Source organism: Montipora capricornis, chromosome 14, assembly GCF_036669925.1.
Source record: "Montipora capricornis isolate CH-2021 chromosome 14, ASM3666992v2, whole genome shotgun sequence".
In the NCBI taxonomy this organism is placed as follows: Eukaryota; Metazoa; Cnidaria; class Anthozoa; order Scleractinia; family Acroporidae; genus Montipora; species Montipora capricornis.
In genome coordinates this window covers 36,088,286-36,111,993 of record NC_090896.1, presented here as the reverse complement: position 1 = coordinate 36,111,993, position 23,708 = coordinate 36,088,286, and the positions used below count along the sequence as shown (strand labels likewise).

The 23,708-nt window shown below is 38.8% G+C and overlaps 1 protein-coding gene across 1 annotated transcript in view; it reads left to right on the top strand.

Moving 5' to 3' along the window:
- Positions 1-1,663: 1,663 nt before the first annotated feature.
- The window catches only part of LOC138033769 (long-chain-fatty-acid--CoA ligase 1-like), a 30,598-nt gene continuing 8,553 nt past the window's right edge, over positions 1,664-23,708 (top strand). Inside the window, exons 1-16 of the mRNA XM_068881585.1 lie at positions 1,664-2,036; positions 3,874-3,982; positions 5,485-5,552; positions 7,025-7,132; positions 8,863-8,962; positions 11,042-11,214; positions 11,672-11,704; positions 11,966-12,017; positions 13,051-13,127; positions 15,940-16,017; positions 16,735-16,817; positions 17,712-17,763; positions 18,405-18,487; positions 18,579-18,633; positions 20,148-20,243; positions 20,572-20,644. Coding sequence (XP_068737686.1) covers positions 1,872-2,036; positions 3,874-3,982; positions 5,485-5,552; positions 7,025-7,132; positions 8,863-8,962; positions 11,042-11,214; positions 11,672-11,704; positions 11,966-12,017; positions 13,051-13,127; positions 15,940-16,017; positions 16,735-16,817; positions 17,712-17,763; positions 18,405-18,487; positions 18,579-18,633; positions 20,148-20,243; positions 20,572-20,644 — 1,405 coding nt within the window. The 5' untranslated portion in view covers positions 1,664-1,871. The remainder of the gene's footprint in view (positions 2,037-3,873; positions 3,983-5,484; positions 5,553-7,024; positions 7,133-8,862; positions 8,963-11,041; positions 11,215-11,671; positions 11,705-11,965; positions 12,018-13,050; positions 13,128-15,939; positions 16,018-16,734; positions 16,818-17,711; positions 17,764-18,404; positions 18,488-18,578; positions 18,634-20,147; positions 20,244-20,571; positions 20,645-23,708) is intronic.

The window sequence follows — 23,708 nt, the reverse complement described above, 5'->3', positions numbered from 1 at the left end:
GATTTGACGTTACAAGTCTGCCCGTGGTAGAGACTTTTGATTATTCGTTGAGTTCCGGGGGTCGGGACTTTTGACTTTAACAGTTAGAAGAGTGGGGTCCACTGACGCCATCTTGGCTGATCGCCATCTTGAATGACCGAGAAGACTGAAAAATAGTACCGCCATTTTGGAATTACCCAAAAGTCACCAGAAGCAAACCCGATTCTCTGCGATTCCCCAACGCCATGAGTAAAAGCTGCTCTATATTTTGTAAGACAAAGGTCATCGAATCTTTTTAACAAGGTTGAGATGTAATCCAATAGAAAAGCTTTTGTTTCCGTTGTACTCTGGTGCATATTTTTTGCACATGTTTGAATATTCATGAGTTTTCTTTGTGCAACTTGTGTATGCTTGCTTGAATTCATAAGCATTATAAATGTATTTAATTAAATTTACTTTTTAGGTTCTTGTTCAGTACGGTGAGAGCCCTAAAGCTCTGGTCGTTGGTGAGAGTTTTATCAATACGGTGAAAACAGAATTCAAAATTGATATTGACGGCGAAATCTTGGTTCAGCAATTCGAAGACGAATGGCAGGAGTTCGTGGATGTTGACCCTCTGGAACACGTGGCAGATCGTTCTAAGCTTCGGGTGCCCCTGGGGTGAGGAATTTGCACTTATTTGACCCAGGATGACTTCCCTGGGGCCGGGCATTTGAACACAAAAACTGATCTGAGTTCAAATTCCCCGCCTATGCCCGGCCTCTCCCCCCTCTACTTAACATTGATAGGTGCATTACGTCGATCCGAGGTGAGCGATCCGAGTTGATCCGGTCCCACTTTCAGTGTATCTACCTAGATACATTGTCTTTCATTCAGGCTAACAAACCCATAGATTGCGCCAAACGCAAAATTCAAGATGGCATTGCTTTAATAAATAAAAAGGTGAATTGGTGATTTTAAAACAGCACATGCAAAAACAAGTGCATAAAATAAAATTTAAAAAAGGAAAAACGGCCGGCGTTGTGGACAGTTTTTCATCTCTTTCCAAAGATTACAACTCAGACGTCCTGTAAGTAAATGCAATACTTAAAAGGTGTTAAAGTATTGTGCTGAACTTCTTTCTTTGCACATCCAGAATCGCTCTCAAATGTAAATCAGAGCTTGTTTCCAGGACTTCTTCTTTTACCTTGGTGGCTTACCACACGTACAGCATGTACGCACCCCGGGGGAGATACTGCCATATATGGACTATATAGTTATGTGCCGCTGTGAAGGGTATGGTTTTCAAGCAGTTTACTCTAGGATAGAGTATGTAAATCCTAGCGTTTGGGTCTAGAATGGGTATCATTTTTCACGAAACTGACCATTCGGTTGAAGATTTTATCAAGACTAAGGAAACCAGAAATTCCCGCTAAAAAATATTTAAAAATCGAGTCGGCAAAGTTTACGCAACTCAGCCTCAACTGTGTCGATAAATGGCTATCATGAAACACTTCTGGATATTAGTAACTGTCAAGTATCGGGATTTAGACGGAAATCGGTGCGAGTTTACTCTAGTATAGGGTAGCAAAATTCAGCTGAACTAGCTCTGGTATAGGCTAAGGGTTCCAGGGTCCCAGCGGCACATCCCCACCCAAAAGTTCCTAAAGTACCCCTCCACCCCCCCGGGGTACGCACTGCGTACCAATTTTGAAGTCATTGAAGGTTCACGCGCAATCCGAGTTGTATAAATCAGATTGATCGCTCTCTGTTTGTTTAGCCCTCTGCGCAACTGCCCAATTTCGTAACTTATGTTTCGTGAAACCGCACGAAAACTTCTGCTTATCATAGCGCATGCATGAGTTTGTGCCATCATATTGCTCATTTTATTTGTACCAAAGTGAAGTTAAAAGATGACAAATTACACAGCGAAGGAGTCAGTGTTGACATATTTGAGCGATCCAGCTGTGGTAGCAGCTTTGGGTGCATTTGCAGTCACCTCAGCATATTATCTTTATTCTCGACTAACTCCACAACCATGTCCTGTCGATGCGAACAGACAATCCTACGAATTACCGGCAAGTATTAGTACATTTTAATTTAATAGGGAAGATATCTGTTTACAAGCGTTGCTTTTGTTATTCAAATGTGCCAACCACAGGAATAAAATTCCATTTGTTTCGACAGCCAATCTGCACAGTAACAATAAGGAGACGTGTATCGTCTCAAAGCATCAGTGCATGTGTACGCTAAGTTGTGTTGATTTATTTGGCGTGATTCGTATATACTGCATGCTTAGCTTAATATACACAAGTATGATATTTCACTTGATAATTTGTAGGGGAGGTAAGATCAAAACATTCATACTCAATGGAAAATAAAATCTCCGTGTAATGGTAAAATGAAGTGAATCTTGGAGTGCGTTCGATTGACTCCATTCCGGAATAAGAATACGTGGAGTGATGATTTAAAACGTGTGGCATTTTTGAGCAACAAAGATATATAATAAAGATATGTTTAGCATAGCATTTTAGCAGGTGTTTGACAATTTTAATGTGAATCTCCGGAAAAGCGAAGGATTTCTAACTTCTATTGCATGAATTCCTATTCCAAAATACGGTCAATCGAACGCACCCCCCCCCCCCCCAAAAAAAAAAAGTGTTGCAAATTATCATTGTTTTTTATTTCTCTTTGGACATGAAGATGTCCCAAGAGAAATCAAAAACAATGCCTTTGCAAATTTTTTGGGGGTAAAGGAAGTGTATTATGGGATTTGAGAAATTGGAGAATAGGACATTTGCACGATGACACCATTTGACTACAAGTACCAGAATCCTTCAGGTTTTGCTTTTCTCATGCTAATTAGAGCTACATTGTATTCTTGGGTTGCACGTCACACAAGTGAAAACATAAATCACTTACCATTTAAGAAATTGAGTCAAGAAATGCAAATGTTATAGAAGAGGAATAAGTAAACAACATCTCCAAGTCTCAGGGCCGTGCGATATTCCGTACTTGAGTTATTCGGCAAAATTTATTACTCAAATTTGTAGAGTGTAGTATGGATGCGCCATGTTGGTGTACTGCTGAAGTACATCAACATGGCGGCCGGAAACCTGTAGAAACATGTGGAATTTAGTTTGGCTGTCTTTAACACTTTCTGCTGTACATGTATAATGAGCTAGCAAACATTCGTATAGACACGTCTCCTAGTATATTGGCTGTTTAGGCCACAAAAACACGAGGGAAATCAATGTTTTTATGCAACTGGCATGTTTTTCGAAAGTCGTCAACAATGTCACGCACCGTAAAAAACTCTGAAATTCAAACTGCCCTATTTTTGAAACGAAGCACGGTACCGAGCTGAAAACATGCAACTTGCCTTGTTCTAACTGGGGGTGAGGGTGGAGGTGCCCCAAGTGTGACGATATGGTATTGACCAAGTCTCTGAGGAACATAGGCAGAGTGTTGGTAAGTTATCGTTCAAGTATTAGGTGAAATGTGAGCCAACCGAGTATCGGCCGATGTATAAACAGTTCTTGTCTAACAAGTCTTGATTGAAATGTATATATCTTCATAAGAGTGTCAGGGGCAATGACCACTGTTGACCGATAGAGCACCGATTATACAGCGATCGACAGTAGATTGATCTTGCGACTGATGGTTGATTGATTGTTGGTCCATAGGTGGCCAGGTTTTTGCCACTAGTCGACTGCTTTGTGGTTGATATATTGACCAATACCTTGTTCTATACACAATCAAGATATCGACCATTTTTATTTGTTTTGGCCAGGGCCGAGAACAGTATAAGCTTGCTTCGGCTTTAAGCTCAGTATTAAAATTATTTTACTTCATACTACCAAATTGATGCTTTTGAGCCAATAAATTAATATTTTTTACTACAATGAATTTCAGGGCGAGGATGGTGCCAGAATGAGCTCTTTAAGTACAGAGATTATTGAAAGACTATTTGATGATGTCACCACTGCCCATCAAGCTTTCATGCGGGGAGTAAACTTATCAGGTAGAAGGAGCGGTTGCACTGAACGAATTAAGGCATTTTGTTTGCAACTGATAACATAATACTTTCTGTGTGAGCTCAGATCAGAACATACCTCCATAATTAAATAGTCTTCTGCATGCAATTATTGTTATACCTGTTAACTCAAAATATGTATTCCAAATGGAGAAGAATATGTCGTGTGCCTTGGGTGAAAACTCACTTACTCCAGAGAGCGAACGAAACACATAAACTAGCTCGGGGAACAACAGTGTGAACTCTGAACTCACACATGATCAGGTTGTGAGCCTTGAAACCACGGCAAATTTGTTTGCCAGCTTAAGTCAGGAAAAACATCTTCTTGCTGTCATGGTATACAAATGCTTTCATAGCATTGGAAGGTACAGTATAACTGTACATTGAAAACACTTTATAACTGGCCCCAAAAGGAAACAGAGAGTTTTGTTTCCCCTTGACCCAGAGTCATGTTCCCTATGGCAAACATTATGGCTGGTATTTTTTGCAGGTCACAGGTCATTGTTTTACCAATGCAGAAAGTATCCTAAACAGTCATAAACGCTAACCTTAGGCCTAAAAACTTTTGTTTAGGCCTAATTGTGCCTATAAGGTTAGCTTTTATGAATGTTTGGGATACTTTCTGTATCTGTAAAACAATGACCTGTGACCTGTAAAAAAATACCAGTTGCAAACATTGAAGGTCTTGGGGAAATAAAATTGGGACTAGTCATTAAGTGCTTATTATTCCTCATAAATTCTCATTATTTATGAATAATTATTAACAAATAATGTATTCATCATGATTCATTTAATTCATACACCAGGGATTTCACAAAGTTTGTTGGTGTCTCGGTTTGCTATAAAATAATATTGTCATGTCAAGGTCCATCACTCTACGGACTTCTAACAGGGCTTCACAAACCTGAAGTTACATGGCAACATGTTGTAATTACATGTATCTCTTTTGAAGTTAAAGAAAAATTAACGTTACGTTAAATTATGTTAACCGTGGTGAATGGACTGAAAAGTATTTTGTCGATAGTGACTGTGGGGTATGTATACTCAGGAAAAAATCTGAGTGCTCCTTTGCAGGGAACGTACCAATGACCTTCTGATTACTGGACTAAGTTCAGGTGCTCTATAAATGGGCTACTGTATTATAATATTAATCCAATGTGACTCCCGGGGACTCTCCATTGACGAGTAAATTCGTCTGGCGTTAGACATTAAAGTTTGTCCGGTTCAGGCCGATTTGGGAATCAAAGGGTTAAGGGCCTCAATTATCCCTGGCTTATTTAATTACAATGAGGTGAGTATTCTCCAAGTCAACATTGATGAAGCAAATCTCTTCTTTTTAATTATATTTCTAGTCTGAAATTTCAGCGGTCTCCTCCCTAACCCCAGGGGGCACGTCCACTACAGTGTATTCTATTTCTTTCTTTGAAGAAAACAATGTAAACAATTATTTGACTGTAAATCCCTCACTTATAACTTCATTTTGTTTTCAGGGGATAAGCCTTGTTTGGGTTTTCGCAGCAGTCCAGGGGGGCCTTATGCCTGGCTAACATACAATGAGGTAAGCTATATTTTTGGGCACTAAGTATCACGCCTTAAAGAACTGCTACTATGATACCAAAAAAAAAACACTTCCTTTTTTTCCTTCAGATTTTTGATGTCTGTTTGCTTAACACCTGACTGGCAAAATTTTGACCTTTAATCAGGGTTCGTACTTGTCTTGAAAACCCTTGAAAACCCTTGAATTTTGAGAGTACATTTTCAAGGCCTTGAAAGTCCTTGAAATCTCTGCTCTTCATTCCTGGTCCTTGAAAGTCCTTGAATTTTTTCTGACCCGCATAACTTTGAACAGTAAAAATAATCAGCCATTCAAGTCATGTCATTACAAACACGACGAGCTGTAGGGTCAAGAATGGTTACCGGTGCCTTTGCATTATTTTCACGCATCTTCGTTACAGAAAATGAGCAAGAAACAGTACTGTCAGACTATTTCCATGGGTAATAAATTCTTCGACGTAAATAAAAAAGAGGTCCTTGAAATTTCAAAATTTGGCCCTTGAAAGTCCTTGAAAAGTCCTTGTATTTTTGGTCTGAAAAAGTGTACGAACCCTGTTTAATTGATTTTTATCCAAAGGCTGTTTATTACAGTAACTTTGAGTGTAGTCTTGGATTTCATGGTCTGTCATGTAACTCGCATTCAAAACTGACTGACCTCAGAGGGTTTGATCTAGGAAACTGTGACTTCATAAAATAATTTACTCTCTAACTTGAAATTTCAGCATGTAAATGCTTAGATATAAATGCAAAACATGGGTTTTAAAGTCTTAGAGTGTTGGTGGGACTGCTGACTCCCAGGAGTCAGCCGGGCGGGCACTGTGATTCAGAGTTGTATGAAGAAGTGGCAAACATTTCAGAATAAAGATTGAACGTTGTGTTATCAAAGGAGAGTTGTTATTCTCGTTCTGTCAAATATATACTGTTGGTCAACAAAAGCCCAAACTCTCATGAATGTTGTATATTAATTCAGCTGCGTACAGTCAAGCATTGCATTATTAATTAAAGTAGTTTACTAAGTACAGTGTATTTGAAGTCATTTTCTCCTCAATACAGCTCTCTCAAGATTTTAAAGTTAGTGATGGCAGACCATTAAAAAGGAAAATTCCAATGAACAGGTTTCTTTTTTAAATCAAGGCTTAAAACCGGGTCATTTTATAGTGTTTAGTTAATTAACATAGCTTTTTTTAAATGGAAGTAAGTTTTGTGGTAATTTCTGCATAATGTCTGGAAAAAATGTAATATATATGAATTAGTTTCTGTGTCAATCAAAAGCTGTCAAGTGTTGTTTTCATACAAATTTGAGGCCTTTTGAAAGTGCTTTTGATATACAAATGAGATAATGCTACAGTAACTGAAAGATGAAAATTATATAAAATTGGGACAGTACAGGTTCTGATTTGAAAAATAATTATTTCTCAAGTGTTGAATGGTCACCATGACTTGACTCTGAGGGTCCTTGTCATTTTTCTTTATTAGGTCCTTGAAAGATCCTTCAATACTGGTTCTGGTTTGGTGGAAATTGGCTGCCATCCTGCTGACAATGGACATACATTTGTTGGTGTTTATGCACCAAACAGAATTGAGGTTGTAGGGAAACTGACATCAGTAGAGTAGGGGATAACACTGTTGTCTCAGACTGAGATATGTCCTGAATACTTGTCAAGTATAAATTGGATGCATGCTGATTTTAATAAGCGTCACGAAGTGTCCCCTTGCTATTTTCCCCAACTTCAACATCACAGGCTCTAAACTCTGCTCTTGAAGCATAGATGAAAATTACCGGTAAGCTTCATTTAATCGAACCAAATAATTATATAAGTGCTAACAGCCCTAGCACTTATTTGATTGTTGGAAATTATAGGTAGCAAATGCTTAGACACTGAAATTGAGCATGCATCTATTTATATGCATATCTGGACATACCGTAAGTGTTGTTTCCTGAGACTGTAAAAAATGTTATCTTAATCTAGTGTAGAGTAGGGACTTTATTGTTGCTGCAAGGGATTTAGATTTCATAATGTTGTGGGAGAGTTTGACCTATGCATTTTATTGAAGGTCATGAAGGGGAGAAGTAACATGATACTAGCACTTATCTGGGCAATTTAAACAATTTTATGTGTAGCCCGTACTTCAGAGGTATACATTTACACTGTATTTCATTCATTTCCACTTTATTGAACAAATTGGCCATTAGGTTGGGTATAACCAAATACAGTAAACACCCGCATATAGCAACACTTTTTTCAGGTTTAAGGCTGATCGTGTTCTTATTTGAGGGGTGCTTGGTCAGAGAAATGATCCTGAAAGTGTTCATAAAATGTTCTTAAAGTGGTTTCAGCAATACTTCAAGTTATATATTACTAGAGGTTTAATTACCATACAATGCTGTTTTGTAATAGATTATATAGTTCATAATGGTCCTGAACACCATAGTACTTTCAATTGATGTAAGTTACTGTATTGTTTCCTTATCCTAATACCCTTTCCCTTTGTATTAAGAACATGTTTTATTAGGCTGAATGTGTTCTTATTTATATGGTGCTGTATTGGCCAAATTTCAGCCTGATGTTCGTAATCCACTTGTTCTTACAATTATGCGGGTGTTTACTGTAATGTTTCCATTTCAAAAATTCATTGGTTGCAAGACTAGTGTTTTGGCTCAGGCAAATCCCAAAAAGACATTTTCTTGCATCTATTAGTAATTGTTAGGAGTGAAACCTAAGAACAAAAGACCACCAAGGAAGTCTTTCACTGGGTATTTCAAACTAGACAACACCCCTATAGCTTAAATAGGGTCGTTGTTGAGCTGTTTATCACAGGAAAGAGGCTTTAGTTACCCCTTTCACTGCCAAGGGCTTCCCCATTCGCGAGTAAAATCGTCTGGCGTTAGACAGAGTAAAATCTATAAGTGTCAACAGATTTTATGGCAGTGAAAGGGTTAAAATTGGTGAAATGACTAAGTTTACTGGTAGCAAGTCCTTGGAAATTTTGAACCTTGAACTTGTTAGCAATATTAAATCGGCCATTACTATACATGTTCAGTTGTTCATTGAAGAGACGAATTCAAAGTGTAAACAATGACATGAGCAAAAATTCCCCTATACCTTGAAGAATTTTTAGAAGAAAACCACCTTTTGGAAACACCCTGTGGAAAGGTCACTTGCTGTTCAATTTCTGAAGTCTATTACTCAGGTTTGTCTGTTTTTGACCTGCCAGACCTGTCTCTTAATATATGCTGGAACTTTCTTCCAGAGTTTTTGTAAAAGTTGCTCTAAAGACATGCAGTTTCCTTGTTTCTCTTCTTTCCATTTTAGTGGGTGTTTGTTGGGCAGGCATGCAACCTTTACTCAATGTCATTAGTTCCTTTGTATGATACACTAGGACCAGATGCTTGTGTCTTCATTGTCAACCAAGGTAAAAAAGCAATTATCTTCAAAGTAGTTTTAATTGAACTAAAAACATGTAAGACTAAAAGTGATGCCAAAAAATCTTACGAATACTTTCAAACTCTGGCACGAAAAGTTTGCTTAACAGCTGTAAATTAAAATAAAATGTTTGGCTACCAATTAAGCATGTCAAGTTTGCAACCAATTACCACATGTTTTTCTATCATTGTGTCCACGCTTTAATAGATGAAAACGATCATCATTGTACAATCCATTACAATCTCACAAACTGTGGAGTTTTAAATTTGTATGTATCAGGTACAGTGTAAGCAGTTGCAATAAGGCCTCAACCAGGTTTATTCTGGTTTTAATATAACATTATAAGGTTAATTCATTCTTCCATGTATAAGCCGCACCTTTTCTCTCAAAAGTAAAATAAAAAATCAGAAGTGCGTCTTATCTATGGAAACACCTGAGGTTTGAGTTTTCTAAGGTTCAATTAATATTGAATGTTTGTCCTTGTTTGTTTACTAGCAGAACTTCATTGGAACTTCAAAGTTTGTTGTCTCCATTTTTTTTAGCCTGTGTACAGACCGCCCCTCCCCTCAAAAAAAAAATCGGAGAGGAACGGTCTGTGATTTACCGTTAGTAATCGTGTTCCGGAATAATTTTGCATACATTATTTAGTAATCTATGCTGACCAAAATTTGCGTGGCTCATATTTCGTTTGGAGCTAAATTCTCAAAATGGTGGTCAATGAGGAAGATTTCAAACGTGCATTGAAGAGCGTCTCCGATAGTTTTAAGATACCTTGGCTTTATAGCATAGAAGCACTCTTTAAAGGAGAGGATGTATTTGCAAGTCTTCCAACCAGGTACGGCTCTGATCTTCAAAACAGCACAGGGCGTTGCCGATGAGCTGTTCTTTTCCTCGGTGTGTACATTCTCAAATCTTCCATGGCATCACGCTTTGTAGATTGTACTTGAGAATGGCTAGACTGGTTGGGATTACATTGACTGGTAAGGAATAGCGGGAGACGTTTTCGAGTGGACTATCTTTCACCTCGTGAAGAGCGCTTTCGTTTCTTTTGCGCTGACAATTCCTACAAATGTACGTCGAATCGATTTCCACTTTACACTCCATAGATAACAATTCCGCTCGTACTTTAAAAGAAAAACCTCTTTGACAATCAAAAAGATTTTTATTCGTATTTTGTACCGTGCTCAAAGTACACACGAACGAACTCATTGTAAAATCTCTCACAGTGGTTCTCACGGTGTTGATGTGGAGAAATAAAAATAAACGCCAATCAAAACTCGTTGTTTCAATGATGTAATGATCGATGGGTAATAACCAATCAAATCATTTTCCACACATTCCAGGAAAAATCACGTGGTATGGAATATCAACGGTAAATCACAGACCGTTCCTCTCCGATTTTTTTTGAGGGGAGGGGCGGTCTGTACACAGGCTACATTTTTTTTCGAAATTCGAGCTTCCAAATTGGGGGTGTGGCTTATCTACGGGTGCAGCTTGTACATGGATTTTAACATTAAGTCCCATTCCTAGGAGTCAACATGCCTTGGGTTTTAATGGCATGGTTCAGTTATTTACCTGTACATGTATAAAATAACCCTTTCGCCCAGCCTTGAAGTGGCCCCCACTGACGAGTAAAATCGTCTAACATTAGACAAATTGTAAAGTAATTTATCAGAGAACGCATGTTTTATGAGTCAAATGAGTCATTGAGTCAACGAGTCATGAGTCATGCGTCAATGGACTCAAAGTCAATACAGCAATAATTTGTTGATTAAGCCTAAGCCCTCGTTTCAGTGATTAGGCCAGTAAGCACTCTCTGAAATTTTAGCTTTCATTTTATGGTTTAATTAACTGCACTAACTCGTTGACTCATTGACTTATTGACTCATGACTCATGACTCATTGACTCATTGACTCATAAATCCTTGACACTCAATTTATCATTCTTTTTTGTTTTGTAATTTATCATTCTTAGTGGGGGGGGGGGGGGGGTGGGAGGGTTAAAGGTTTTTATTTTTAATGGACCCAGATGTTGTTAAATTTTGTTTCTTTTTTGATCGTGTTTCAGCTCAAATGACGACAATTGTTTGTGATGAGAGCAAGCTAAAAGTTCTTTTGGAAGAGGCTAAGAAGTGCCCCAAGTTAAAAAATATTGTCAAGATTGGTGCTGCTGTCACTGATGAAGAGAAGGTTGTTGGAGATGAAATGGGAGTTAAAATCATTTCTTTTACAGACTTAGAGGTAAGTTCTAATAGAATAATTAAATGATCTTGTTATTATTATGTATTTCTTTCAACTGAAATTACAGTGGAAGTAAAACCATTCACAATATTGATTTCGTCAGCACAAAACAATTGCATACTAAAGAATCACGGCCGTAACCTGACTGATCACTGCAAAATCACATTTTTGTCAATCTATATGTATAATGCACTGTTCCATGAGTTAATGCAGAAATGCAAAAATTCATGAAATTTAAGTTAAGTAACATTTTGGCACCTCCATAATTCCAATAATGTACAATGAATAAAATTGTCCAGACAAAAGTTTTTCAAGTAGCAATGCAGTTAATAGAGATGCATGCTGTTGATGTCCAAACACAAAGTTTATTTGAAATGTTTGCACTGTGAGAGTTTTTGCTGCCAGGATGATCATGGCATTTTTTGCAGCAAACTAATTTGTTGTTTTCCCTCTTTAGGAGCATGGAAGGGATAACAGACAGGAGAAAAAGGTAAGAATGTTATGACAACATTTTAAATGTGTGTGATGTAGCAGAAAGAAAATAGTTGAGCTCAAGTTTTTCATCCGCTGTTCTGAGCACAAGTTTTTTTAACATGTATTTTTAATTTGTAAGTAATAGTCCAAAATTTGCCCACACAAAGTCCAGGACACGCTACATGTGGAACGTTCAGTGGATGAACAACGTCATCTTTATTATAATTTTTGTTTTTGTTTCATTATCCATGATGGTGTTTTTTCCTGTCATGTGTAGCCTCCAAAACCAGATGATATTGCAGTGGTATGTTATACAAGTGGGACAACAGGTTAGTTCATCAAAATATTATTTGTGTTGTGGAGATTGTCCAGTGTCCAGAATAGTGATAGAGCTTTAGCTTGGTGTTGTTGATCCAGTCTGCTACTGGTGATTGTCGCCCAGTGTAACATAAAGTGGAATTGCCTACACAAAGGATCTGTGGCTTTGGCACATGAAATGATAACAAGACTTTAGGGTTAATATAATAGATAATCTAGTCGACAATTCTCTACTGTCTTCTTTTCCTTTTAAATTGACGAAAGTGATTATTTGTTATTTAATAGGTTTATAGATTGATGGCAATGATTCTTGTCATGTGCACTTGCATGGTGATCTCTCTAAAATTCGTGGACTGACCTGCAATTTGAAAACGCTTGATATCTTTTAGTGTGGGTCTACCGCGAACGGTGTGTGCATTTGTATGTGGTTTGAGTGTATTTAATTACATGTATAGACACCATAATGCTTAATACTTTCAACAATGCCATTTTCGTACAATGCCACATTATTGCACTTTAGCTTTAACTTTGCACATGCACTATAAAAGATGAAGCAGCCATTACAATGTAACCATGCCACATATGCACTTTTGGTTAACTTTGCATGTTCTTTACAAGCTTGAAGTGTGATTTGTTGCTGAATGCAAAAAAAATTATGAAGCCAAAATTTAACCTCAGGTGTAAAACATTTTCATCAACATGAATGAAGGATGTTTGATACATGTATGCATTGATCCAATGGCAATACGTTTGGCAGACCCTGACTTCTTTTGAGTTTCATTATTTTTGTAGATGAAATCATGATATGAGCTTAAAGACTCTGGGGGCACAAAAAGTGTTTGGCATCTGTAGACTTAGCCAGTTTGGCTACAGTTAGTGTCTTGTCCATGTTTTAATTAAAAGTCTGCAGATTTCATGGATATTTTTGCTGTTTTAAGTAAATGAGTTTTAGGTAATTTTACTGGCAAATTCAGCTTTCTAGCAGTCCACCCTAATCCCTCCCCCCTTTTTGAAATTTACCATACATTTTTGGAATTAAACCAGGGAACCCTAAAGGAGTGATGTTGACTCATCGAAACATAACTGCAGGAGTGGCTGGTATTGTAACTACTCTTGAAAAGGTATTTGTGAAAGGGTGTCTCGAAAATGGAGACCCTAAGACCCCTCGAAAACTCGAAAAAAGTAAGCCAAACCCCTCAATTTGGCTAACCCTAGGCCTAAAGTTGGTTTTTAGGCCTAGATGGTCACAGGGCTAGTATATACATCCAACGGGAAATGAAGACGTCCGGCCACACATGGAGCATGGTTAATACAATACAATACAGTACAATACATACTTAATTGACAGCCCCCCTTAGGGGCTTTTCATGGCCAATGAAACTCTAATGAAATGACGGAACAGAACAACAACAACAACTGTTAAGAATCCCGACTGGCTGGAGGCAAACCAGTTGGCTATTTACAAGTGCAGCTGGGAAGTTGAACCAGGGACTACCAGGATCAAATTCAACGAGTGGTCAGAGGGGGTCTTGAACTGGGGATCTCTGGATCTCAAGGCCAGTGCCCTAACCACTGACTGGGCCACACTGCTTCCTAAACCTAATTAATGGTTACTCCTGAAATTAAATATGGCAGATCACCCATCTTTCACTTTGAAACAAGTTGTAGCAAACGAAGGACTTCAACTTTGATTGAGGTAACACAAAAAACCAACTTTAGGCCTAGTATTAGCCAAAGTGAGGGTTTTGGGTTATTTTTTTCCAGTTTTTGGGGTCTTAGACCTCTTAGGGTCTTAGTTTTCAAGACACCCTTTGTGAAATCATTGTTTGACGTAGTTACTAACACAAGGAATGACCTACAATGAGCCACAGTGGTATCTTAAATGATCTAAAATGAGTTGGTTTTTGATCATTTTAGATCATTTTAGATCCCATTGTACATTGTAGCTCATTTTAGGTCGAATCATTCCTTGTTTTTGTAACTACGCATTTTTTGATCAATTTAACACGTGGCCATTTGTTTGTGACATTTCATCAATCAATTAATATTAAGTATGGGTAATCAAATGGTGACAAGTGAAATTAGGGAATATTTTCACCTGCATTTTGTCCAAAATCAAATAATTTCCTGAGACTTCGGGCGAGATAAGTTATTTGATTTTGGATAAAACCCAAGTGAAATTATTCCCTAATTTCATGAGTATACCATTTGATTAGCTGTTAATATCGTGAGTGACAAATTACTCCTTAATTTTCAAACCAGGGCCTGCAGGGCCTGGTTGTTCAAAAGCCGATTAACGCTAATCCCAGATTAAAAATTAACCAAGGAGTTTATTTCTGTACTCCCAAATGCTGTTCAACGCTGATATTTGGCAAAACAACGAAATTAGACAAACCGATTTAATTCCATTTTTGAAATTCTTAATTTGTATTAACTTTTAATTTTAATATCCACCACATTTTTTTTCCGAGGGCCACATGTAGATTATCTTAAGAAATTAAGTGCTAAAGAAAGACTAAGGAGACAAAGAGTAAAAGACGGAATCCACCAGAAGTTCGAGTTCGAGTTCAAAAACCTAGTACCAAGATTATATGCATCGTATAAACTCTTGTTCTTAGGCCATCGTAGCTTGATTAAGAAAATAACACAAACAGCGGTGATAAACATTGCATTCCAACGCATTTTTATAAAACTTGACGTTTCGTATGCTAGTTATGTAACACACATTTTCAAAAGTGACCGTTACAACTTTTAAAAACTATATATATATCGTAAACAATAGGGGTCTGGAACCTAGACTGAGAAAATTGATCTGCAGCAGTACGTGTCTAGACATAATGAAAAGTAATAGCTAAAACAGCAATAACTTCTCACTACTAATATTGACATTAAGGGAAGGCTTAAGCTCTTGAATGATCACCGCTGTTTGTGTTATTTTCTTATATGCATCGTATTGCAAACTTCTCAGGGGCACCCAACGAGAATATTGTTCAAAACCACTTAAAGATAGCATTGTTAGTCGTATTTTAGTATTTAAACGGTAGATATAGGCATATTTTTATCCCCTAAAAATTTTTCATCTGTTCGGACTTCCTAGCTGAAAGTCTAGTGATTCGAAAATTATGGGGATCAAAAGTTACCTTTTCAAAAATTTCAGCCAGAAAAAAGGCTCCCGTAAACTCTAGGTGAAAAATCCTTTTAAAATGGGCAAGTTTACCATTTTTCAGATGTTCAAAAATCCCAGGAGAGGCAGTCTATATAATAAAAGACTATTATATAGATAATGATAAAATACCAGGATTTCTCCTTTTACTAAAAAATCATATCTTCACTGCGCTCAGTGAACATATCATTTTTATCCTTCACATGTGAGGATATAGGTGTCGTCATGGTAACGAACCAATAAAAAGCGAGCTTCCTCTTCATTATAAGATACTTTTGTGCTTTAACATAATTCTTCTCTACGACATTAACAGTTTTACTGTAAAATTTTACATTATCATGATTTACTTTTTACAACTTTCATATCTTGTTTCATGTTACACAACGTGCGTGTTTTATCAGTTGGTGACCACTTTTTCACTCTTTCAAAAATGAGAAAAACAAGTTGTTTTAAATCTAGACATTTCATCAATATCTATATAATAAACAGAACATTACATGGCCGCTTGGGGATACGAATTTTATCTTCTCGTGCTGAAAGTATCTTCGCTCACTCGTGAGAGATACTTTCAGCACTCGAAGATAAAATTCGTATCCCCGCGCGGCCATGTAATATCCTCTATATATTAGTGTGGTTAACCTCTGTTATATGGGAAATTCCTTTTCAGGGTATTGTCAAACTTGACCATTTAAAATATCTACAATAATTTGTTGCGAGGCATATATAATGATAGTTTTTACAAATCTATAGATGTTTTTACCGTTTTGCAGTGTGGGCTTTATATCAGTGATTCTGAAGTGCACCTCTCCTATCTTCCTATGGCACACATGTTCGAGCAAATTTCTCAGGTTGGTGGACCAATAATAATAATAACATTAAAGGTTAGAGCGGTTTTCCATTGAGTGTCGAAAGTAATCACTCAGTGATTAATTCAAAGTCCTCGCGCCACTTTTTCAACCAATCAGAAGTGAAACCAATACCTCGTGCGTGCACATTTTCCCGCGCTTTGTGTCGGCTACGTGTAATTACTTCGAGCTTTGATTGGTTTACTGGATTGTCTCCGTCCTTTTTGATTGGCCAAGATAATTAATATGGTTTTGGTTTTACGACACTCGATTGAAACTCGCTCTATTTAAACGATAGTGTTAATTGAGAGAGTGCATTATATCTTTAATCAGATAATAGTGTAAGAATTAGTTTCTGAACCTAAAGAACAGTGCATCTTTGCCAATTCTAGTCCAATATAAAAAGCTGTAGTTTGTTTTGGGATATTTGAGGTCTCTTTCTCGGTGTATCTGCAACGTTGTGGCATCACCATCATCATATCGAGCGCATTTGGAACCTGCCATTCACCAGCGGTGGTTGTGTGAAGACAAGTTAAAAGGGAAAACAGCTCACTTCCGGTTGCCGTCCGCACCTCGAAAACGCCGCGTGCTTAAACTCCCTAACGTCTATTGTGCTTCACTTCTATGTTGGTACTTCAAGTCGACGCCGAGTTGGGCTTGCTAAATTATCCTATAACCGTGTTTTTTCAATTGCGTTGTTGTTGTTATTTTTCTTTCTAGGTGATGTGTTTTGTGTACGGTGCAAAGATTGGATTCTTTAGTGGGAATGTCAGAAACATTCTGGATGATGTACGAGCTCTAAAGTAAGATTTTGTCACCCCCTGTTTTTGCTCCAAACCAGATACAAATTTTTTGGTGAAAACAAACTCCTTCCCCGTCATGTGTTTTTTCTTACCGATCTTGCTTATGTTAATTCGAATTCGGTGGTGATAGTCACTTCCTGGAAGATGCGAAACGTCAAGTACGGTATTATTTCAAACAATGCCTTTGTTTTTGTCATGTTTGTCAACGCTGTTTGTGCTTGTTTCTTCTTTAGCACAGATAGCGTGGCCTAACCAAAGGTTTTGCTTCGCTAATCACAACATCACCAAGTATAATTGTGAACCAATCACAACTTTTAAAAAAAGACATGGAGCTGGCGCTAAGTACGATCGTAAAAAACGTGAGCGAGAACGTTACAATTGGTTTCTGTTTCACTCCTGGGGCCTGTTTCTCGAAAGTCCCGAAACTTTACGGGCCATTTTCGGGTGTCACAATTCCCTTTGTATCTCAAGAACGGAGAGGATTTAAGTCGTCAAACTTCACAGTCACTTTTCTTTTTGTTACCTTGAAAACATGTCAAAAGATCGGCTTTCCAAATCAAGCGGCTGGCACTTTCACAAATGGCTTTTCGGGCCCGAAAAGTTTTCGGGACTTTCGAGAAACGGGCCCCTGGTTATGAGTGGACCTAGATGTTGCTTATTTATTACTCATTCATCCCTGAAGCGGCCCCCATAAAGTAAAGTATCACTTTCAGTCGACTGAAAGGGTTGAGCGAAGTATATGGCATAGCGAAAGGGAAGTTAATGAAATTAAAAATAATAATAATGATAATAATTTGTGCTTACCTAAACAATAGTTATTGAGAGGTGACTTGCGTTAGTGAACTGAAAAATACTGCGCCCGACATCATCAATTTCTCGTCTATCAAATTTCAGACCAACCCTCTTCGTCTCAGTTCCTCGAGTCTTAAACAGAGTGTACGATATGGTATGTAATAGAATTAGGGAAGCAGGGATGAGGCAGTGATGAGATTACAGTCACAGTTCCATTCCCGGATTCAGCGACATATGTGGTTTGATGTAGTGTATTCAGGAGCGTAGCGACCATTTACGCACGTACGCCTCGAAAATCCAAAAAAAAAAAAAATTATTTATTTATAGATGTTTTTTTGGCGAAAAGCGACTGTCACACGTGCAAGAGTTTTCTGAATAGTTAGCATTTTTTCATGCTCTGATTTACGAAACATAAGAAATGGCATTTCCGAGGCCCTGAAAATATAAATTTTCTGGGGAACCATGTCACTAGACCCCCTTAGAGGCTATTGCCTTTGGGCTCGTTTCACCACGCCTTCCAGTGCGTACCTTAACGGAAAAACCACGCTACGCCCCTTGTATTTAACACAGTGTTTTTAGTTTATCCCCGTTTAATCGGGTCCCTGTGGCTACAGTTGAGTTTGTTGGTTCTCGACTTTGTTCAGAAAGGTTTTTCTACGGGTACTTTGGTGTTCCCCTCTCCTCAAAAACCAGTGTTTTATTTGATTTCTATTTACAGCGTCTCCAATTTGTGCTTCAGCTTCTTGGAGACTTGACTCTCAACTAAGGGAGATCTCGTTTCTTTCTTCTTTTCAGACTCAGAAGGAGGTGTCTTCCAGTCCGATAAAGAGGCTGTTGTTTAACCTGGCCATGCGGTTCAAGCGAGCAGAACTTGAGAAGTTTGTTTAGAAGATCTTTAGACGATTTTGGGTCTTAACTTCTGTAACTGTACGAAATCCAACGCTATTTTCGTTTCAATTCGTTTTTCAGGAACATCGTGAGAAGAGATAGCATATGGGACTATCTTGTTTTCAGAAAAATTCAGGTTCGATTTGCCATTTGAAATTTGTATTTAAGAGATGACTTTCTCCTCTTTCCACCTTCTCTAGAGGCTCCTCGTGTGCGCAGACTCTATTTGACCATTTCGTGAATATTCCATATTGGAGCTTGCTCAGACCAATTGTGAGAAAAAAAAGAAAATAAGTAATACTTGTGCCTTGCGAAAAGAGTTGCACTAATTTGGTCACTTTTACAGTCGCAGGTAGATAGAAAACGCATTCGTCTGCTTTAATGTGGTGGTTCGTGTTTTGCTTGTGTAAAAACGTCTAGCCCGAAAGTTGAATATTTCCACAATTGCGCAATAATCAGGTGAAAGATCCATATGATAAACCTTACAATGTGTCGACAAAAGGACGCGCTTAGTATCCAATGACCCCTTGATATGAAAGGGCGCATTTAATTTTTATTTGGTCCTCCCGATCAGCGGTGTGTGGCCCAGTGTGGCCCAGGTTTGACTCTCTATTTGTGTTGAGTTTGTTGGTTCTCTACTCTGCTTTGAGAGATTTTTCTGCGGGTAGCTCGATATTCCCCTCTCTTCAAAGGTACCCCAAGCACGCTGTTAGGGTAAGCCAACATGGCCAACAAAAATAGAAGGATTTCTATGGGAATCCCGACGAAAGACTAATTAAGGCGATATAATTATATGGAAAAGTTCTCAATTAAAAAAACTTACCTTTTTGCCGTTGTGGGTCGCTTCCTTTGTGTGTGGTTATTTTCCGGATTCAGCGCGATTTGAGCCACTTTTCAACTCCTTGGTTTCCAACTTTATAATAAAATCCCAAGACTGCAAACTCCATTCTGGGGAACCCATCAAATTGAGGCAAATATTCTTCTTGATAAAATGTTCCCACGGTTACAATTCCACATCAGAATCAATTAACAAATTGCTGCAATAGCAGCCCAGCGAGCGATCTAAGGCAGTAGTTTGGTCACTCAATCGAAAGAAAACCCCTTCCGAAAGATGGTAGGACGAGCTATGTAGAGGTTTCTAGTCCATATTTTCTGCATATTTCCCTATGTTCCCAGGATCCAACTGTGTCATGGCGTTCCTTTATTCTTTCTGGGCCAGTTTTGAGCATCCACTAGTTATATATCTGCTGGTTTCAGTGCTGTGTCCACACAGTCTACATAGTTGTGTGACTGGTGTTTTATCTGTATTCAACTTGATGGCATTTGTTCTTAATGCTTGCTTCTGTGCAGTGAGTATCATGCCTTCCGTCTCTTTCTTAAGGAATCTATTTCTTTACTATCTCCATGACTCGTCAGTGACGTGACTACATGTATTTCTGCAGTTTGTCTCGTAAATCCTCCAGGCAAGGAGAATTTACCAGACAATTACATAATTGAAATCTTGCGGAGTTTAACCGTAAGTATACTTAGCGCTTCATCTGTTAGCAAGAATCAGTCTTTCTGCTAGCTGGGAAGCAAATGCCTGAAAGAAGGCAATGATAGATATGTCACATCAACTATTGTTAATCTCTCTTAAAACCCGTTTTTCAGGATTCGTTTGGTGGTAGACTCCGTATGCTGTTTTCGGCTACTGCGCCTCTAAGAGATGACGTCATGATTTTCCTGCGCTGTGCTCTTGGATGTCAAGTGAGTTACTAGTTAATTTATCTTTGCAGAAAGAACTGTACTTCCGTTTTATTTTTGTGCTTTTGTGGTGTCATTGTGCCAAAGTCAGTGTTCTTGTGGTTAAGTTCGACATAAACTCCATTTTTTAGCGTGCGATAGGTAACGAATCAAGTTCAACGAGCTTGCTATGGTAGCCGAGATTACGCTAATGAATGCGGCGGAACATTGATTCAAATTTCACTTGAGTCAAACTAATGTGTTGCTGAGCGTTCTGTTTGGTATTTTTGGCTTGGTATGAGGGCTTGTCTATGTATCTAAATGCGCTTTTTCCTTTTTAATGGCCTCTTAGGTGCTTGAAGGATACGGTCAAACAGAGACAACGGTTGCTTCTTCTTTACAGCTGGTCGGAGATCAAACGTATGGTAAGACATCAACGAAAGGTGCTCTTTTTGTCAGAACACTTGGGGACTCCACTGGCTAAAGACTTGTTTTTATGTAGTCATTTATTATAAATGACTTGAAGTTGCATTTGGTGTGAATATTCGACTCACTGAAGCACATTTAGTTGATGTTTCTTGTCGCCGTTTATCGGATATAGTTTGATGCTACAACTGGTTTGAAGAACTCTGAATGTAGTTACGATCCTGTCTTGTGTCTTCATCAGAGGTTATCAGAGTTATCACAAGAGTCATTTTAGGCTTAACTGTAGCATACTTACCGCGGTCTGCTGTTTTATTGCTGCCGCAGTGAGTGAGCCTGAACCGAACAAACAAGACAGCTCTCTAACCGGGAGAACAATTTTTTCGTCGAAACGCAAGGAATTGTGGTTATGCGCGAATGAAGGAACTGAGATGCGCGGTATGATCTTATTGCACAGAAAATTAGAGCGGCTTTCTCAGTTTTTCATTTCACTTCTTTGACGTTTCTTTTATCCATTTTTACTGGTGTATCTCGTATCTGATAGATAGTAATGCTGCGGTGCATTTCGTTGATAGTGACAACATCTATCATTGGCAATGGCGTATTTAAAACAGTGGGACTTATTTCAGTTTTTTGAGGGAATGGAAGTACCGTCAATGTGCCGAAATTTAACCCGGACCACGCCGTTTCCAGAACATGATGAAGTAGAGGAAATGAAAACGGAAAGAAAGTGCAAAGCTCTAGGTGATAAGCCATTGATCTTAAATTCGTGCATGTTGTAAAATGAGAAAGCAAGACAACAAACAATAACAAAAAATAGACACACGTCATGATGCAAAAGAAAACAGAGAGAAAAATACACTGGAAGAATGTCTTCCACTACGAAAAAACTAGTGGTGATAAACCCATCGGGCCAAAAAACTCACTGGAAAAGGTAGCTTGTTGTAATATTGGATCAAAGTTTGGCAAAAGACTAACTCTGCAGCACAGCGCGATCATTGACATGATAAATATGCTTCGAACAAATAAAAAGCTTTCCAACTACACATTGTTACGTTGGAAAGCATTTATTTTTCTTGTTCCAACCATCTCTTCTGGCTCTCCTGACCCAAACGAAACTCGCAGATCGTGAGTGTCCACGACACAAGGTTTCGTCATGACTCGTACCTTACTAGAGCACGTATGTCTGGTCATCGATCTGGAAGGATTTCTCTTCTCCACGCATCTCAAACAGAGACAGGGCGGTCAAATCATTCATTGTGAATAGGTTTGGTGCGATTGGACAGGTCGACGTGGCTGCCGGCGCTTGCCATTATGCAACTAGCGTTCCTTGGCCATTTTGTCACTAAAGGATCATCCCACTGCTCATTATTGTACCCGCCACATTCACGGACTCGATTAGGACGAACCAGTCCTACAGGCCAAGGAATAGCCTCCCACACAGACACTCTCACGGCTTCGTCACGCGTTCCTCCCTCACGAGCGTCTGCTGAAACGCGCCGGAATTTACGTAGACCAATCATTCGAGATTGTGGAAGTGCACTTTGGACCCTGAGAAATTGTATGTACGGTTACTTCAAGAAGATGGATTTTGCGTTCTAGGCATTTAAAGAAGATGGATGCATTTAAAGAAGATGGATTTTGTGTTCTGGGCATCTAAAATTTTAATTTTTTTAGAAACTAAAATTTTTATTTAAAATCGCTGACTTAAATTCTTATCAAAGAGAACCTGGAGCGTATAAATTTCATGCTTTGGCTGAGATGTTTGCGGCTCTTCACGGAATGAGTGCGCTAGAATTAGTATGCTTGAAACATCTTGCTCCCGTGCGATTCAAACCTATTTGTGGCGTTCGCTTGGGATTGATATCATATTTTCATTTCTTTCCGTGCTATTTCAGTGGAGTCGTTTCGTTTGAATAACCTTAGGAGGCAGTGGGGCTCAGTGGTTAGGGCGCTTGCCTTGAGATCCGGAGATCCGGTTTCAAGACCCGCTCTAACCACTCGTTGAATTTGATGCTGGAACTCCCTGGTTCAACTTCCCAGCTGCACTTGTAAATAGCCAACTGGTTTGCCTCCGGCCAGTCGGGATTCTTAACAGTTGTTCCATCGTTTCGTTGTGTTTCATTGGCCCTGAAAAGCCCCAATGGGTAGTGGTCAATTAAGTATGTATGTATGGAACCACATTTCTTGTAGTCCTTCAGTTGAACTTATTTAAGGTTTGCTTTATTTTTCAAATCGAGGAAACACTGAGTACGAACAATCGGTTCGCAACACAAAACGTATTAAATTAATTATTAGAGACGATCATCGCTAACGCCGAGGAAACAAAATTAATGTTTCTGAGGAACATTTTGGAAAGGCTTTGTCCCTTTCATGATTCATCCAAGGAACAAGTTGATCCATTGAAGCTCCCAGGGGAGCAATCTACACAGCGCCGATTGGTTCCTATGTAACCCGCACGTGATTTCCAGATGACAATTACTTAACAAAGGAAAAGGAATGTGTGGCTCGTTTCAGCAGACGCTCGTGGGGGAGGAACTCGTGACGAAGCCCTAAGAGTGTCTGCGTAGGAGCCAAGCCAAGGAACTCAAACGAGATATTTATACCTTGTATGATCTTTACAAGACCTCAGACCGAACTTCGGTGCCATACAAAGTGGATATCGTGGAGCGAATGTGGCTGGCCCTATGGCAGATTTCCTGCATCAATAGTCCCATATCACTCAATGTCCAAACAAAAGATTTTGCCCGTCGAACCTCTCATTCAATGTGAGGCTGGACGGGCAAAGACAATGCAAAGACAAAGCCTTTATTCCCCAAGGACTCCAAAATGGCCGCCGAGTGATAAAGGTGAATTTAGAACCATTGGGTTGTCCAAAATTCGATGGCATGCGTCGTCTTTCCTCCGAGGCCTGTCCTCCTCTCCGGCATCGCTGTCCCATAGTCGAATGCTTTATCATTTCGTCCATTGAATACGAGGGAAAACGCGTGACTCAGTCGAGACATGGGTTACGTCAAGGAATGACGTTCTCGACGTTTTAAGGGGGGTACCAAAAAAGCATTTCTT